Source organism: Stomoxys calcitrans, chromosome 2 (assembly GCF_963082655.1).
Source record: "Stomoxys calcitrans chromosome 2, idStoCalc2.1, whole genome shotgun sequence".
NCBI classification, from domain to species: Eukaryota; Metazoa; Arthropoda; class Insecta; order Diptera; family Muscidae; genus Stomoxys; species Stomoxys calcitrans.
The window spans coordinates 234,013,478-234,026,661 of record NC_081553.1 but is presented as its reverse complement, the minus strand read 5'-3'; the positions used below and the strand labels follow the sequence as shown (position 1 = coordinate 234,026,661).

The window sequence follows — 13,184 nt, the reverse complement described above, 5'->3', positions numbered from 1 at the left end:
AATTAGTGGGAATTTAATATTTTTTGTATAAACATACCTAGAGCTGACCACCACACCCTACCATAACTGTTTTTAGTGAATACGTTTGTTTGTATGTATGACTATTATCTTGTCTTCTCCCTCTTCTTATGGACACCACCAGACATTGGAGTTTTTGTGGTGACGGCCGAAATTTTGTCACGCTGCCAAAAGAAATACCCATAAACCATTGACAAACTTAGAAATGTTTTCGATCGCCGGAAATGAATATGGGAAAAACGACCCAAATTGCTTGGCAAGGAAATTTGCACACATTTTAAATTGTTATCATAGTTTTCGGCAACATTGCCCCAAACACATCCTGCAGAACAATGCTATACCAACACTATGGGATCTTTGATAAACCGGAAACCCTACCGACATGGTAATTTCCATAACGGATATGTAATATCAGCTTTGATTTTTAGATAAAAAAAAGTGGGGTGAGGCCGGCATTCCTTGTACAGTAGATAGAATGGGGCTGTGAAACCATAGCAATGACAAAGATTGCACGCAAATTTTAAAATCACTGAAAGAAGTGTAACATTCAGCCATTATTTGTTTCTTGGAATACTTCTGTGAGGTACTTAAAGTTAGCAAGATTTCGAAATATGCATTGAATGTGTCTTTATGTGTGCAGTCTATATTCAACAAACCTTAAATATTCAAAGGAATCTGCTGAAGCCAAACACGTCATTCTGTCTGTATCCCACATACATTGTGCTGGCTTAAATACTTACAAGAGATATTCTGAGCAACTTCTTCTTAGCATACCCATGAACGGTAAATAGGTAAAGTAGAATTATATTAAGTCTTCGTAGTGCAATAAAATTAAATTTCAATAAATTCCAAAATATTATTGAAATTTAATAACATCTGAAGACCAAGGACTACATTTATCACAACATATGTCTGAGCATTCAAACTAAGTAGTCAATCAGAAAATGTTTTAACAATACCAAAACTTAACTATGTTCAAATATATTCCATGAAGAAAGCTACCGATTTGGTAGCGAACATGTTTGTTGCCCAACAAAGTCATCAGTCTGTCGATATATTGTCAAAATAAAACTTACTTCAGATTGTCTTGTCCAAAACTAAGGACTTTACTTTGAAGTTATATTAGATTATAAACCCATCAAGATCAAAATGACATCCTATGCGCAACAAGTTATCCATTTTTTTGCATTTGATCCCAAAAAGCAGAACATGAAATACTATGACCATCGGTTGACGATAACCACCGCCACCAGGACGCAAGGAGGAAACCCTAACCGGGGTTATCCCTAAGACCCTACATTGTAAAATCAGTTCATTTGACAACGTTATCCAAATATGATCAGATTTTGCCCTATATACAAATATGGTACGGATCTGTGCAAAATTTCAGCTCAATACCTAAATTTTTGAAGGCTGTAGCGTGAATACAACAAACGGAAGGACAGACACACGGACATCGTTAAATCGTCTTGAAATATTACGAGGATTGAGAAAATATATATTGATTGTAGGATCGGGAATGGATATTTCTATGGGTTATTGTGTTGTGTCCTATGGTGGTGGGTATAAAAAATGGAGGGCATACGTTTAGCTTTTTGCTATAAAGAGATTGTCTTTTATAGCATGGGATAGTCTATCGTTGGTGATGCTTTAGAACCTTAACTTCAACCCAAATCCTTAATTTAATGTTAACCGAAATCATATCAGAAACATTTATCTTTACCTTAATCCTGACTCAACTCATAAACCTTAACCTTAACCAAACTCTACCACTAAACTCAACTCTAAATTGTAATCTTAATCTTAAGAGTAACTAACATCGCACAAACCTAACTTTATCCTAACCTAAATTCTAACCGAAACACTTGCCCGAACCCTAAGCCTTACCCTAATTCTAATCCTATTTCTAACTCTTATCTATCTACCAATCATGAGCCTAGGACAAACCAAACCCTAACCCTAACCCTAACCCTAACCCTAACCCTAACCCTAACCCTAACCCTAACCCTAACCCTAACCCTAACCCTAACCCTAACCCTAACCCTAACCCTAACCCTAACCCTAACCCTAACCCTAACCCTAACCCTAACCCTAACCCTAACCCTAACCCTAACCCTAACCCTAACCCTAACCCTAACCCTAACCCTAACCCTAACCCTAACCCTAACCCTAACCCTAACCCTAACCCTAACCCTAACCCTAACCCTAACCCTAACCCTAACCCTAACCCTAACCCTAACCCTAACCCTAACCCTAACCCTAACCCTAACCCTAACCCTAACCCTAACCCTAACCCTAACCCTAACCCTAACCCTAACCCTAACCCTAACCCTAACCCTAACCCTAACCCTAACCCTAACCCTAACCCTAACCCTAACCCTAACCCTAACCCTAACCCTAACCCTAACCCTAACCCTAACCCTAACCCTAGCCCTAACCCTAACCCTAACCCTAACCCTAACCCTAACCCTAACCCTAACCCTAACCCTAACCCTAACCCTAACCCTAACCCTAACCCTAACCCTAACCCTAACCCTAACCCTAACCCTAACCCTAACCCTAACCCTAACCCTAACCCTAACCCTAACCCTAACCCTAACCCTAACCCTAACCCTAACCCTAACCCTAACCCTAACCCTAACCCTAACCCTAACCCTAACCCTAACCCTAACCCTAACCCTAACCCTAACCCTAACCCTAACCCTAACCCTAACCCTAACCCTAACCCTAACCCTAACCCTAACCCTAACCCTAACCCTAACCCTAACCCTAACCCTAACCCTAACCCTAACCCTAACCCTAACCCTAACCATAACACTAACCTTGTTTATTACCCGAATGCCAAACCTAGTACCAAACCGAAACCCAATCATTATCAATACTTTAACTCTAACAATAAACTCAAGCCAATCTTCAACCCCAAAACTCCACCCTAACCTCAACCCCAACCTTATTACAAACCTTAGCACTTATACAAACCTAATCTTACCATACCCTTATAACAACAAACGTAGCACCATCCTACACCTATTTCTAACCATAAACCTAGCTCTAACTACCACCTTAACCCTTTCCCTTGCCCTAACCCTTATACTATCCTCAATATAACCCTTTTCGAACACTTACCGTTATTCTACCCTAAAACTAATCCTTACATTAAACTTAACTCTAATTTTATTCCTAACTCTAACCCCAACCCTTTTCCCACCCATAACACTAATTGTTAATCTAACTCCAACAATAACCTTACCTTAAGCCTAACCCTTACCTTACATTTACCCTAAACTTAACGCTCATCTCAACTCTCAATCCAAACCTAACTTCAAACCTAACTCTAACCCCTAACGCAACCCTACACTAAACCACAAATTAAGCCTTATCCAAATCCAAATGCAAGCACAAAATTGAGAGCTTAATCTGAAATTTTGCACAGACTTGTATTTCTTCCATACGCAGGTGAAGTTCTTGAATGGTTCAAATTGGACTATATTTGGATATAGCTGCCATATAGGCCGATTAAGGGTCTTAAGCCCGTAAAATCCGAAATTATTATCCGATTTCTCTGAATAAATAGTGAGTTTTTTTAAGTCTCCCGTCATTCGACTCAAATATGGTCCAGATCGGACTATATTTAGATATAGCCAATTATTACCCGATTTTGCTGAAATTTGAAAGAGTGAGTTGATTAAAGCCACCCGATATTCAATGCAAATATGGTACAGATCGGACTAAATATAGATAGAGCTGCCATATAGACCGATATGCTGATTTAGGGTCTTAAGTCCATAATACCCGATTTCGCTGAAATTCGAAACGGTGAGTTGTTCTAAGCTTCCCGACATCTGACTTAAATATGGTTCAGATCGGACTATATATTTAAATATAGCTGCCATATAGACCGACCTGTCCATTAAGGGTCTCAAGCCCATAAAAGCCACAATAATTATCCGATTTTTCTGAAATTTTAAATAGGGAGTTGTTTTAAGCCTCCCGACATCCGAACACCACATGGTTCACATCGGACTATATTTACATATAGCTGCCATATCGACCGATTTGGTGTCCTAATACCATAAAAGCCGAGTTCTGATTTCGCTGGAATTTGAAATGGTGGGTTGTTCTAAGCCCCCCAACATCCGACCCAAATAAGATTCAGATCGGACTATATTTAGGTATAGCTGCCATATAGACTGATCTGCCGATTAAGGGTCTTAAGCCCATAAAAGCTGCATTTATTGCCCGATTTCGACTTGTATTAAGCCTCAATTAAAATCCTGTGAAAACGGTTAGACGAAGTCAACCGAAATATCGGAAATAAATTGAAACCACACCCTAAAACACTTTGTTTTAACTGACCTGCAGCCGAAACCATTAAGTAAGTCATAAAAATACCAAAAGTTCAACTATACGCCAAGAAATAAGTAATTAACTTATATAATATGATTTTATATATAACCACATTATTGAATATTTTCATTAAACTAAAGGTTGGTTATGACATAAATCAGCTGATTTTTTTTAAATTTGTATGCAGCAAAAGGCGCATGGTGTGTAATTCAACCCAAAAAACGCATAAGGATGAATTTGATTGCTAAAGTACGCATAAGTGCTGCGCGTGGTATTTAACCACACCCTCATTGTCCTCTTTCGCATTCAAATAGCGGCATATCCGTTATAACTCAAACGCCAAGTACTGTATTGCATATCCTCAAAAATGCACATATCTACTCCCTCTACATCCATTTTCTTCATTCTATCGCCTCTGCATCTCGTCCTCTATCACATGTTACAATTTCTGTGTTGGCTTTCTACATTGTATAGTACAATAGAAAGTCAACACAGATACAGATACAACACCAATACTTGTGGACCGTGATGTCAAATGTAAACATATCGTAAAATTCTGATGTTGTTGGAATCATTGCTCTCGTTACACCTTCCATACACTAGTACAAGTTCCGGCAAATTTGTTGGCTCTCTCCCGGTATTGACATAGCTTGTTGATGCTTGTGCCTCTGTTACAACATTTGTGTGTGATGAGAGTTGCGAGTAAGTGTTGTGGTAGTCTCTATACTACGATGTAAAATGAGATACAAAAGAAAACAAATGGAAGAGAGAGCTAGAGAAAATTGAATCTGGTGAAATTTACAACAAATCAAAGCTCTTGGTATGCCGGTTGTTTTAAAAGCTTTTTAATAAATAATAATTTTTATGTTTAAAAAGTTTTCCGCTGCAATCACAGGTTTCCCTTTGTTTCGTTGTTGTTGTATTTAAAGCACTGAGAGAAATTAAATTGAAACTTAAGGATAAAGGAAATTTGTAGAAAGAAATTTTTTTTTGGTAAAACTTAAACAGTAGCAATCCGATTCTATGCCCAATCTTTAGTAGCGGGCACTATATATTCTCTTAAAATTTTTTTAGGTGTGTGATTTAGACAGAGATTTTGTTGAATGTCTCGAATGACCGGTTTGTCTTGAAGAAAATAGCGGACACTATATATTCTCTTAAAATTTTTTTAGGTGTGTGCTTTAGACAGAGATTTTGTTGAGTATTTTGAATGACCGGCTTGTCTTGAATATGGCTCGTAAAATCAAATCGGAGATCAGTTTATAGGGGAAAGTATCTGTCTTTAGACCTATATCGGCATTTTTTAGTGTAGTTTTTAGGCGATATTTGGTGTGGTTGTTATTCCGAATGTAACATATCGATGTACGAGTTTCTGTCTATCTATTTTTCTATCCACCCGTCCGTTTGTCTGTCTATTCGTTCATGTTTATGTATCCAATGAAAACAAGTCATAAATCTTCAAATTTTGGCAGAGGCGTTTTCTGGTTAGAGACGAAACATTTGTTCCTCTAGCCGAACGTCGAATAGCGTGCCAAGCGCCTCGATCTTCTGCGTTCCTTCTCTAATCACTGATACCAAATTCCGAGGTGTCTCCCACCAGTTGATCTTTCCATCGGGCTTTTGGTCGTCCCGGTTTGCGTGTACCACCGTGTTTGCCATCAAAAGACTTCTTTGCTGGAGCTTCTTCATCCATTCTGACAACATTACCTAGCCAACGCAGACGTTGTATTTTGATCCGTGTTACTATGCTATCGTCGTCATATAGCTCGTGGTTCATACGACGCCTATATTCTCCATTAACGCAAACTGGTCCTTATATTTTACGAAGAACCTTTCTCTCAAATACTCCAAGCACTTCCTCATCTTTCAAAAGTACCCATGCCTCAGAACCATATAACAACACAGGAAGTTGTTGTTGTAACCACATTTGCATGTGGAGGTGGCGATCCTCGTCATGCTTCTGTGGATTCTGTAGCTCGTTCCTGTCCAAAGGACCGATCGTATGGAGCATTCCACTATCCGCAACCTGTGAATGCGCCCAGTGCTTCGAAGCTAAGCTTCTCGTAACAGCAATGAACACCACACAGATCGGACCTAAATGTTGCAGCCTGTGTGGTGCTCACAGCTATCCAATGCCGGGGACACGGGTAGTATTGGTGTCATGCATAGTGTAATCTTCGTCTGTCGAGAGATTTTGGTATAACTCATATATATCGCCCAATATCCACTTCTAGAGCCTTACTAAACGGATTTATCATCTGATCTTCTCAAAACGATTTCAAGGCTAGCCTTCCATTATCATCATACTTAGGGTATGGAGGGAGGTCAGGGTGATCTTTACCGCAAGGTCGGGAAAAATAAACCAGTGCTACTACGAGGGGTTAGAGAGCCATCAGTCTGTCATCGATTTTATTCAAAAGTCGCCGCCCTGGACCTCACGGAGATCCACCCGAATATCTCACGGTTGACGGATAGTATGCTTCGCGGCAGGATTATCAATGCGGACTTGGGAGGCAGTGTAGTCAGAATGCGGGTGACAAAGGGAACGCCTCAAGAAAAAGTGTTCTCGCCGATTCTCGGGAAACAAGTGATAAACGAAGTCTTATTGGATCTCAACAGAAATGGTGTGAGAATAATCGCATACGAGGACAATGTCGTCTTAATAATTCGAGGAAGATTTCTGTCGACGATCAGGTATATAATGGAAAGGTCACTGTGGATGATGTAGAGATGGGCTAACTGAAGTAGGTTGAAGAATAACTCAAGGAACGCCTAGCAGATGCTCTATACCCGAAGATATAACGTACCAAATTGTAGACTGCAGTAAATTCACCATAGACCACTGCGCCAAATTCCGGAAAAGACCTGAGAAGGACATATCAACACCTACCATCTCTTTGTTGACTACAAAGCCGCCCTATAAGTTCAAAGGTATTTCAAATCATGCCTGAGTTTGGTATCCCTGCAAAATTAATAAGACTCTGCAGGATGACACTTACTGATACATGTTGCTCAGTAAGACTTGGAAAGAATCTCTCCGAACCATTCAAGACCAAACGAGGCTTCCGTCAAGGAGACAACTAATCATGTAATCTCTTTAATATCCTGCTGGAGAAAATTATACGAGATGCAGATGTGAATAGATATGGCATACTAATCATAAGAGAACACATGCTAATCGCCGATGCTAACGACATCGACATCATAGGTCGGTCACCGGAAGTAGTAACTGCAGCTTTTGATAGAAACGCAAGAAAGTCAGTGAAAATGGGTCTGCCAGTAAGTGGAGATAAGACGAAATGAATGGTTTCAACTCCTAAAACTCCTTGTACAACCGAGCAGATAAAGAAAATGGAGAAAGTTGGGAACCACAACTTTGAGATAGTCAGTAACTTTGGCTACCTCGGCACCGCCGTAACCGAAACGAATGACATCAGTTTTGAAATAAAGCGAAGAATAATACTGGCAAACAAAAGCTACTTTGGTCTGAGTAACAGCAGCTTAGAAACAAGCCCACCTCTCGACGGACAAAGATCACACTATACAAGACACTTATATTACCCGTGTTGTTATATGGTTCCGTGACATGAGTATTTGTGAAAGCAGACGAGGCAGTGCTTGGAGTGTTTGGGAGAAAGATTCGTCGTAAAATTTATGGATCAGTTTTCATCGTATGAACCACGAGCTGTATGACGACGTTAGCATAGTTAAACGTATGAAATTACGACGGCTGAGTTGGTTAGGTCAGGTTGTCAGAAGGAATGAAGAAGCTCCGGCAAAGAAGTCTTTTGAAAGCGATCATGATGGTACATGCAAGCTTGGACGACCAAAAGCCCAATGGATCAAGTGGTTAGAGACACTTCGAATATTGGTGTCAGAGATTATAGAAGGAGCGCAGAAGATCGAGGCGCTTGGAACGCTATTTTACGGTTGGCCAATGAGACAAATATTCTGTCATAGCCAATTAAAGTAAGTAAAGTAAGACTGCCGCCTTTCGACGAGATCACTCCGCAGTTGTCAAAGGAGGCGAAATACCTAGGCCTAGTCCTCGATTTAAAACTATTCTGGAAAAGAAATTCGGAGGAAAGTTGCTTAAAGGCGCCTTCTACTCCTGCAAAAGGATGTTCGTCTCCCATTCTGAGACCAGTGCTAACATATCTAACACAAGTATGGTGGAAGGGAGTAGAAAAGATGACATGCACCACGGAGATTCAAAAGGCATAAAAACTTAACAGAAAAGTTAAGATCCACACTGCAGGCGGGTTTGGAGGTGATGCTGAATATACAACCTTTTGAGATCTATATAAGGAGCTGTGCCGCTAAGGTCGCACTATGGCTGAGAGAACTAAGCATGCTGAAAGAAGCCGGGCACTGTCACGGTCCATTCTAGATATTATGGATGCAGACAGTAGGCTGAGTAAGTCTCAGGCTAAATGCGTCGAGTCCGATTGGTGAGAAGAGTTTCAAGATTCGCTTTACGGTGGGAGGCGGATACTGTATTGAATGTGGATGAGACCTTGGTCTTCAATAACGCCCGATGATGGAGTGAGAGTGGGGGTTGTTGTTTACTTAGGGACACTCTTCAACGGTATATCAGTTAGATTGCCAAACGAGTGCAGAGGTATGTGCCATGGGCTTGCCACCATCGCTCTCGTGTGTGAACATCTTTTCGGACGATAAAATGGCCATTAGGGCATAACAACTAGGAAGGTAAGGTAACGAACTGTCTTGGAGTTTAAGAAGGAGATTAACACCTTCTCTGAGGATGGCAAGGGCAGACGATTTGGCAGTGTGAGGGCCAGAGAACTGCCGCCAATAAACTGGGTTAACCCGAAGCCTTTTGGGTCGAAGCAAACCGATTTAAGGGCGACGAACGCCCATTGTGGATCAGCGAAACGGTCGTTAGGACGGCGGAATTTCTATGGGGAGACCCAGTTCGTGAGAGGTCGATGTTATTACTGAGGGATAACGGGACACATAAGACTAGGAGCTCACTTATCCAAAATCGGTGCGGCAAGTGATAGCATGTGCAGGGCATCTGGGGAAGATGATGAGACCAACGTCTGATCCTCTTCCCTATGTGTTTGCCCGGCTTTAGTAGGTAAAAGACACCGGTACTTTGATGGCGACACGATACCAGATATGAACAAACTTAAGGTTTCTGTAAATAGCACGGAATTCCTAACTTTAAATTTTCTGTTTTCAAGATTACTTTTTAGTTTTTAGAGCGTATGACAAGCCGATTACTAGCTTAGGTGTATGTCCATAGTGCCATGGAGTAAAGCTGCCGCACCCTTTTTTCAACCTTACCTAACCTATGGCGGCTCTCAAGGCCTTGCATTAGAGAACGGTGAGGTGGAAGTGAATGACGGATAGTTTGAGGACCCTGAACGGACTTCTGGCTCATAACATTGTGTTGGCCTGTGTTCACGGACACGTCGGTGCTCTGGGAAATGAAAGGGCAGACGAGTATGCTAAGATGGGCTCCTCCATGGTAAATGGATATGTCGCCTGTCTTGCACATGTGCCTTTTGTTGAACTACTGAACATAGTACAGGAAATGGCCAATGCGAAGGCGGTGGCGAAGTAGGAGTCTGTGGATGGATGTCGGATTGTCAGAATACTCTGGCATACTGTTGTCCGAAAGTGGTCGTATTCTGGCCATTGCTAAGGTTTATATTTGGATAAAGTTGCCATATATACCTATCTCCCGATTTAAGTTCTTGAGACAATAAAAGTGCGTTTATTTCTCGATTTCGCTGAAATATGACACAGAGAGCTGTGCTAGGCTCTTCGACATTCGTGTTCAATATGGTTCAGATCGGTCTATATTTGTATATAGCTGTCATTTACATATACCGATCTTCCGATTTACGTTCTTTAGCCCAAAAAAGGTGAATTTTAAAAACGATAAATTTGGTGCGTTGGGTTGTGTTAGACCTTACATAGCCTTTCTGAATATAGTGAAGATCGGACAATATTTAGATATATGTAGCTGCTAATGGTTCATAAATGATAAATTTTTTACCCTGTTATGACGAATGGTGTTGGTGAGTGTCCAAAGTTCGGCCCGGAAAAACTGAAAGCCTTTTTTATTCCTGTTACTTTCTTCAATTTTCTATCGAAAAAGATTTTTTCCTTTACTCAACAAATCCTAAGTTTAAGAAAGGATGCCTCGTCATCATTGTCATCGTCATGATACATTGCAATATCTTACAAAAACTTCGTGAGCCCCACCCATGCAATGTTGTCCTTAATTACTTTAATCACATTTCAAATATAATTTTGTTACAACAAATTCAAGATTTCAGCAACACTGCCCTTCAAAATTATTTCTCCAATGTTGAAGAGACCGCAGAATATCCATCATGTGAATGACGCTAGGAAATAACAGGGAAAAAAGGCCTTTGGTGACTTTGGCTCAGTGTACAGAAATAGCCTGAAACGGTTTTTCGTCTTTCTTTCTGCTGTCAATCGTATACAAGTGGTTTTCTTAGAAACACCGACTTTGATTTTTTTATATTTCAACCGACAAGTATACCTCAAGCCTGGGTTTTGGGTTTGGCGTTTTTTGCATTTTTTTATTAAATTAACTCTGAAGGGCAAGAAACACAAGAACCACTAAAGCCGCAACCAAAATTTGAGGAAAAAATTTAGCCAAAAAAAACTTTTGTTCTTTTCTCATCCATTTTGTTTTCCTTTTTTTTTTTGTGTGTGTGAAAAAATACAATTTCTTGCAAAATAATCAACTTTATCATAATTATCTCACATGAACAGTTTTTGGAAGGAGATCCCCAGCAATGACCATGGATGGACCATTTTGCGGGTGTGTTTGTGCGAATATGAGGAATGCTTACCGAACTGTTGACATTGCGTTTGGTGGAAACACGTCGATGAAATATTTTCGCTGGCTCAGCTTCAATTTCCGATTCGGAGGAATCATCTCCTGGACTTATGGCAATCACCGGTATGGGTATGGGTGATACACTGGCTGAGCTACATGTACTGCTGCCAGCACTGCGACCGCCTCCTCCGCCACTGCTACGATTGGTTGCGTTAATGGCAGCAACACGTAGAAGTCCCTGATTAGACATTCTGCTGATGCTTCCTCTTGTTCACTGCGTTTGTTGCTGCTCTGCCAATTTGGTAAAATGGTTTTTGTAGTTGTTGTTGCTGAACGAATTACTGCTCCTTTTTTGGTTGAATTGGTGCTGATTATGTTGCTGTTGCTGTTGCTCTTGCCGTTGTTGTGGTTCTGATTCTCGCCTTGCCCACAGGTCCTGGTATCTCCTTTTGTTTTAGCGGGGAAGATATTTAATTTGCACTGAAAACGGTTCAATGATTTATGGCATACTTTCAGGGGGAATATAACGCATACACTTGCACATTACACACTTGACTTTGTGTTTTTCTTTGGTGTGTAGACAATTTTTTCCACACATTTGGACACACCGAGTATTCCACCAAATGTTATATTAATTTCATTATTTTCATAATTTGGCTAAAAAGGCATTTTATTTTATTTGCTTGAGAGAAAAACTCTCGCCTTGTTGGCTGTTGGCTTGTGAGGGTTGTTGTGTATCCAACTCCTGTTAGGGGGGGGGGGGGGGGGGGGGGACATTTAGTTTAAGTTTTTGGTTTTCCGACAATAATTGTTAATACAAAAAATCACATGTCTAACAGGTTTGTATGTATGTACCACAATTTATTTAAAAAAAGACACAAACACACATACAGAAACGTACACATACACACGGCTTCACATTTATATTTTAGAGTATACTTTCAGGCTAGACGGGACATGTAGACGATGTTGCTGGTACGCCCGTTTTTATGCTTCATTCGCTATATATTTTCTATAAAAAATCGTTTTATGTATATTTCTAACTACGTTTTAATTGAAACATCGACAAAAATATGTATTTTATGTATAAAAATTGTAAAAAATGTATTTTTTTTGTGACTTATTATGTAGTTTTGCTCATTTTGTGCATTGAGTTGTTATTTGCAGATATGATTGACCGATTGTTGCCTAGCTTTGGGGGAACAATTTCTTTCTTTTTTTTTAATTCTAAGAATATTTAAACACTTTTGTTATCGGTTTGCTTTTCATGTTCATTTATTTTTAGTAATTTTATTTTATTGTAAAAGAACCACAATTTTGCTCACACACAGTTCACAGTTTCAAGACCGCAACCCTCACTGAGCTTTTGGCATTTGCCAGACCTCTAACTATGGCTGAGTGTATAGGAAAAGAAATATTGTTTCCCTTGTTTGATGCTGAGCGAAATGTTTATTGGAGTTTGTTGCTGAGAGTTCTCTTCCATGAAATTACAAAAACACACACACACGCACACACATACAGAGACTCACATTCATTTCACGGCTTGTTATTGATGGCTTAAATGTCTGTGAAGGTTTTTTGTTGTTGTATGTGTGTGTAAGTAAAACATTGCTGTATATGAGGATATTTGTAAATGAGAAGAACGAAAGGGAAGCATTTGCACAGGATTTCCAAGTATTGGGAATAATATTGAGAAAATTTTTTGGACAATCAGTTTTACAAGGATTAATGTACAACATTTTTATTTTATTTATAATAACTTCATTGAAATTGAATCTTTACACAAAAGCATCCATTGCGAATTTAGATTATAGATGAAGATGAAGAAGAAACTTTAAAGAAGATTTTATTGAAATTTTGTCCTCAGAGAAAATGTCATTGACATTTTGTCATTCGAAAAACTCGTATAAAAATTTTAATTTAAAAAAACAAGTAAAAAGGCGTTAAGTTCGGCCGGGCCGAACTTTGGATACCC

The 13,184-nt window shown here is 39.7% G+C and overlaps 1 protein-coding gene across 5 annotated transcripts in view; it reads right to left on the bottom strand.

The window, feature by feature from the left end:
* Positions 1-11,937, bottom strand: part of LOC106095625 (diacylglycerol kinase eta) — a 174,202-nt gene extending 162,265 nt beyond the window's left edge. For 4 of the 5 annotated variants that reach the window (XM_013262891.2, XM_013262893.2, XM_013262892.2 and 1 more), the window contains exon 1: positions 11,223-11,936. In XM_013262891.2, the coding sequence (XP_013118345.1) occupies positions 11,223-11,459 (237 nt within the window). In that variant the 5' untranslated portion in view covers positions 11,460-11,936. Of the gene's footprint in view, positions 1-11,222 lie in introns of all 5 variants that reach the window. The other variant, XM_013262896.2, reaches the window with a different exon arrangement.
* Positions 11,938-13,184: the final 1,247 nt, after the last annotated feature.